At 40.1% G+C, this 5,841-nt stretch overlaps 1 protein-coding gene across 1 annotated transcript; it reads left to right on the top strand.

Annotated features, from left to right (window-relative positions):
• Positions 1-917: 917 nt before the first annotated feature.
• Positions 918-3,376, top strand: LOC147847373 (uncharacterized). The gene is made up of 3 exons (XM_087339274.1): positions 918-1,550; positions 2,171-2,593; positions 2,738-3,376. The coding sequence occupies exons 1-3, from the start codon at positions 969-971 to the stop codon at positions 3,053-3,055; spliced, it is 1,323 nt and encodes a 440-aa protein (XP_087195400.1). The 5' UTR covers positions 918-968; the 3' UTR covers positions 3,056-3,376.
• The last annotated feature ends 2,465 nt before the right edge of the window (positions 3,377-5,841 follow it).

The raw sequence follows: 5,841 nt of genomic DNA, 5'->3' as shown, positions 1-5,841 counted from the left end.
CCAACTGAGCTACATCCATCTGGGCAAGACTCTTCTTCTTCTTCTTCTTCTCTCTCTCTCTCTCTCTCTCTCTCAGATCTCTCTCATTTTCATTCATTCATTGTTCCCTACTCCCCTCTTGGTTAGAACTTAGAGATCGGACGGTGAAGATGAGGCCACGCAAGGCAAGGATCGGACGGCGGAGGAAAGAAGGCCGTCAGTCAGTCCGTCCGTCCGTCAGTCAGTTGCCTGACGGCGCCCCCAAACCCTAACTCTCCCCGCCCTTTCCCAACCCTCTCTCTCTCTCTCTCTCTCTCTCTCTCTCTCTGTGTTCATCCCCGCAGCCCTAAACCCTAAATCCTTCTGCTGCTCCTCTTCCTCCTCCGCCTCTGTGAAACTCTCCGCTCTCCTCGGCACTCGGCAGCCGGAAACCCTAATTCCCTCTCTGCTCTTCTCGCTCTCCACAAACCCTAACCCTAACCCTAACCCTAACCCTAACTCTCGACACCCCCTCTCTCTCTTTCTCTCTGCATCCTAAAACCCTAATCCTTCCCCCCCCCCCTTTTCGGTCCTGAAACTGCCTCAGCTCTCCTCTCCTTTAAGCTCTCACCACTTGCTCAAAACTGTAACATCCTCTTCTTGAAGCTCTCTGCGAGCTCAAAACTCTTTAACATTCTTCGTCTCTGTGAGTCATCTCTCTGTGCAGCTCAAAACTCTCTGAAAAATTCGTCTCTCCTTGAAGGCCTCCAGACAGCTCCAACTCCCAAACTCGCGCCTCCTCCTTGAAGCTCTCTGCGCAGCTCAAATCCCGGATCTCCTCGTTTTTCTAGCTCAAAACCCTGATTTCCTCCCATTCCCATCTTCTGTGCCTGCATCAATTTTGTTTTTCTTTGCTTCTGAGCTATGGCTCCTGCTTGAATTTCGACCTTTCTTCACCTGACATACTGCCTTTCCATCATAGTCTGGCAAGATAGGCTAGATCTAGTTTAATGGATTCTTCTCAGCTCTCCCGAGTGTGTGGCCACGGCCACATCAAGAAGTTCTGGCTTTTGCAAACGCAGAAAGAGAGCAAGACATGTGAGAACCGAATCATTGAGGACGATGTTAGGAAATCTCCTGTTTCACCTTCAGAATTAAGCTCACACACAGAGCTTTCGAGAAGGAGCTCGCAAAGCTATGGAGATAATGCAGGAAATACTGAGAGAAAAGATTTTGCTTCAGCTTTCTCTAGTGAGGATGATGATGATGATGATGATGATGTAGAAGGTGAATTGGGCACTGTGGAGAATGCATCGAATTTGCATAAGAGAAAGAAGAAGAAAAGCTCCATAGATATAATTCCCTCAAACATTTCTTCTTCTTCTTCGACTTCATCTTGTGATTTTGGTTCTTCATTAAGGTCAAGTTATTGCTCTAATGTAGCTTCTGAGGTTGAAGAAGAGAACAAATACTGTGTTTCTGTGACGAGAGATGGATTTGGTTGTTCTGAATCATCCCCGGTGGAAGAGGAAGAAGAAGAAGAAGAAGAGGAAACTCTTGGCATTGGATATGTCAATCGTCATTTTCATCAGGTTAGTTTAATTTACCAGTATTCTTCTCCGTATGGTTTGCATAAGAAGATAATTCTAAACCTTAAGGTTATAGGAAATTTAGGGTTCAAAGGGAAATTATGGGGGATTGATAGCAAGCTGAATCTTAACCCTCATCATGGCTATGCATGACTGGATGGATGGAGGGCGAACCCTTAATTCTTAACTGTTATTAGGTTTTCTTTTTTCCGTGGCAGAGCATCTTTTAATGAGTATTATCTATCACACATTATAAACCCAAGCATAAACATTAAAAAACTTAACTAAAACTGTAATGGCGATCCTTATCATTAGGCACGAGAAGTATGATCATAACTTAGCAGAGCTTAAGTCGGAAGAAAAATAGATAGCCTGGAGCAACGCAAACAACAAACGTAGTCTTGGGTAATAGATAATGCCTTTCCGTCAGGTTGTGTGGGTGGATATATTTCCATCAGGGTATGTGGAGAACATATCGTTTAATGTATATAATAAGGCTTCCTAGATTTCTTTGATGAGCTTGTATGTTGAATAGAACAATTGTGAACATGTAACAAGTTTTGATGATGGTGTTCATGCTTATATCAAACCGTTCTTTACATGTCTTCTCCTCCTGTTTGCAGGATTCTCTTATTTCTCCATGTGGGAGAAGTAATGCCAATGAGACACATTACAGTAGCCCAACAAGCATCATGGAGGCGGTATGTGGAGAAGAACCCGAGAATCCGGGTGGTAAGAAACTATCTCCGAGGCTAGCTATTCGTGTCAACAATGAAGTAAATGGAAATTCGGAGTTAGCTACTCAAGTTTCGGAGTCCGATGAAGTTCGGTTAATCATTCCTCAACCTTCCAAGTTTGATTTACTTCCTGAATTCTCGGACTTTGCCAAAGTTCTAGAAGTAGCTCGAGTTTCGAATGCCGCTAGTCTTCAAGAAAGCCGAAATCGATCCCCCAATAAGAGTTACCTCAACCCTAGTCTTAAAGAGTGCGCTTTGTGTGGAGCAACAAAGACACCCATGTGGAGAAGTGGCCCTCAAGGACCCAAGGTACTAATTAGTATATGTTCTCTGTTTTCCAAAATAAGCAGGCAGGCATATATAGAAAATCAAAGTGTGGTTCAATTCAATTCTTGTGACTTTCCAAATTATGGGTCTATGAACACATTTGTTTTCTTTTGTTTTTGCTTGTAGTCATTGTGCAATGCATGCGGGATAAGGTACAAGAAGTACAGATCCTACCCCAGCCAAAGTGATGTTATTATGTCCGATACGATGGTGAAGCCGAATCGGAGCTCTGAGCTGAGCCTTAAACAACAGAGGAAGAGGAAATGGCACCACCATCTCGGGTCTACTCCCTTAAAGAGTATTTATGGCTATCCTTTTCCGTCGAGGCTGAAGAGCCTATCAAACATTGACATTGAGCATCAAAGTGTAAGACGAGTGTTTGCTGAAGATGAAGAAGAAGCTGCAGTGCTACTAATGCACCTCTCATGTGGTCTTGTTTATTAGATGATTCTAGTCACACCACTACACTAATTCTCCAAAGTGTTTTGTGTCTCGATGAATGAGAGCTGCCGAGCATTTTGGGGCAATCCTTTGAAATTTCATGTCTTAATGCCCATCCCTTTTTTTCCTTTGTTTCTTTTTTCTTTTGTTTTTGTTTGATATTGTTCTTAATCCAATGAAAAAGCAAAAAGGGGCTGAGAAGTCTGATAATGCCCTTTTGCACCTTCATTACTTCCATCTCTCTTTCTTCTCATCTAATACGTGTGGGAGAGATCTTGTTGTATTGCTGTTGGTCGGTGAAAATGAAGCTTCCTTCTATATTTTGGGATTGCATAATGTGATTGGCTTAATTGGTTAGTGTGACTAGATCATCATTCTACCCCACCTCTTTCAATTAATCAATCGAGAAAGAAAAGCGAGAGTGTTTGCTTTTAACTTTTGGAAAAATAAAAGCCGCAGCAGGGACACCCTATGATTGAAGGGAATCATTGATGAGTGATAATAAATGATAAATAAGATGATACGTGTAACCGAAAATTTGTGCGTCTTTTCAGCCATTGATTTATTGTTTGCGACAATGATCTGTTTTGATGCCCACCATCTTCAAATAGTTATTGCGGATTCCATATTTATGTTGCTACTTTCAGGGACCAATTTAAGCCGAAACAGTTTCATGTCGGGGAACCAACAATGAAATCAGAGTCTGCTTTGGGACTATGCTGAAAAACATTGTTTGGCATTTAAAGGTTATTATGCTGGAAAACATTTTTCAGCATTTAAAGAAAGTCATGTGTAGGTAGGTGATTGTGTTAAGACTGCCTTGCGGTAAATTGAGGTTAATTGGATTCATTTTTCCTTCATTTTTTTGATTGACAAGTTTGTAAATCAACAAGCCATTGAGGGAAGTTGCCATTGGGAATGTGGCAATTGCGATTTTGTCACATAAAGATGGTGTGGTGCCTAAAAGCATATGAACATTTTATAAAACTTTCTCATACATAGTAAAATGAATGAACGATAGCTCTTAAACAAAAGTTATGCTTACGAAAACTCATAAGTACAAATAATCCATGATTTATGAGCACAATGATCTCTCACCGTCCACATTTTAGTTTGCTTTCCATGCGTAGTCAACCCGATTCATTCCCTAAACACATTCCTCTTTTAGTCGGATCTTGTGCTCTCAATTGTAATGTTCATTGGTAGAATGCTTGAACATCAAGAGTCACTATATGACACACATTCTAGATAAAATTGTTTACATTTGGTCTTGCAAGTCCTATTTCAATAGAATGATCTCTCTCTCATTGTAGTTAGCTTTGGGTTCTACATTCGACTTTCACACCTTTGTTACACTACAACCTTAGTAGTTGAGCAAAGTGCATCATCAAGGATCTCTTGACTTTTTTGCTCTCTTGCTCCAAGTTTGTAAAGGAAGAAGGTATTGAAGAAATAAGGATAAACCATGCATTATCTACAATAATAAGCCATTTGAAATTGTGGGAAACTTTAAATACATTATAGAGATGTGTGGTTCCCTCAAAGCATAGATGGAACGAATATGCTACCCGTCGCTTAGAGGCGGGAAAGAGAGCAGTTAATGCATTTGAGAAAGCTTCCAATAGTGGAGAATTTAAATGTTGGGTCCTTAAGAAATACCTTTTCGACACTTTGGTGACTCTGATGCTTCTCTATGGGGTGGAAGTATGGGCTAGTAGCATCCTTAAATCTACTTGGAAAGAGTTTGAAAATGTCCAAAAGCATTTTCTTACCAAGTTTCTTTAAGTCAAGAACCAAAAGCTATACATCCTCTTACTTTTTGAGACAATATCACTTTCCATTGAGATTATGGCCATGGAAAAGGTTGTTGAATATAAGGTTAAGGTTCATAAACGTCTCTCTTAACACGTTATAGTACATCTGTTACACCTAATTATGAAACCATATTCTTTGTCAAATGCATAAACTACACACGTCAATGCATGTTAGAGCCCATCCCATTGCATGTCATCTGAACTATTGCTTCTATATGACTTAGTTCACACTCATTATGATGTGAGACGGGACATTAGGGGTACATTTTTCCGCAAACAAGTTTGAGAGTTTGAGTATCAAACATTAATCATATTCAACTATGTTTGACATGTTTGACTAAACCAAATCCCTCAATTACAATATTCCTTAGTAAAGTTCTTGAACATTAAGAGTTGTTACTCTCATATTATAGCATGAAAATGTTAATTGTTTTGTCTTGTAGGTTATAGTTGACCTCTGAAGATGATGATATAATCTCTCTCTCTATATATATATACATCAAGGAGAATTGTTGGAATTTGTGCCAATGTACTTTCCCCTTTCTACAAATTGCTTGTTGAGTTTGTTAATATTTGTATTAGTATTGTTTTGATTTCTTTGAAGTTGATACATGCGTCCACCCCAACTACCTTTTCATTAAGAAAATCATAGTGGACATGTGTCCCTTAACACAACATGTGTAGCACACAATCAATGTCTGTTCCCTTGGAACATCTTGAGTTTGACTTGCATTAAAATTCACTTCCATGTGCTGGCTTTGTGGAGTAACTTCATGGAGATGCCAAAATTAATTGTCTTGAGAGGCCTCCTTCCATTACATAGGTTGAGTAGCTTCTAGCATCATTAGGATATTAGCTTGATATGTCATCAGCGAGGCCAAAAAGACATTGAGGAAGACTTGCTCTCCGTTTATGATTGATGGTTGTTGAAGAGTAGGAGATGAAATTAGATTACCTCTAACTGTCTACTTAAGC

This window comes from Azolla caroliniana, unplaced genomic scaffold (assembly GCF_043228905.1).
Source record: "Azolla caroliniana isolate FFs.n. ecotype wild unplaced genomic scaffold, voAzoCaro1.0.p SCAF_1111, whole genome shotgun sequence".
Lineage (NCBI taxonomy): Eukaryota > Viridiplantae > Streptophyta > Polypodiopsida > Salviniales > Salviniaceae > Azolla > Azolla caroliniana.
Note: the sequence above shows the minus strand (reverse complement) of the source record. Positions and strands in the feature narration are given on the sequence as shown.

What these genes read in the sequence shown, in the direction of transcription:
- LOC147847373 (XM_087339274.1), top strand. Translation starts at nt 969, where the DNA reads ATGGATTCTTCTCAGCTCTCCCGAGTGTGTGGCCACGGCCACATCAAG. An exon ending in TCAATCGTCATTTTCATCAG is followed by an intron (nt 1,551 to 2,170) that starts GTTAGTTTAATT and finishes TCCTGTTTGCAG; the next exon opens with GATTCTCTTATTTCTCCATG. An exon ending in GTGGCCCTCAAGGACCCAAG is followed by an intron (nt 2,594 to 2,737) that starts GTACTAATTAGT and finishes TTTTGCTTGTAG; the next exon opens with TCATTGTGCAATGCATGCGG.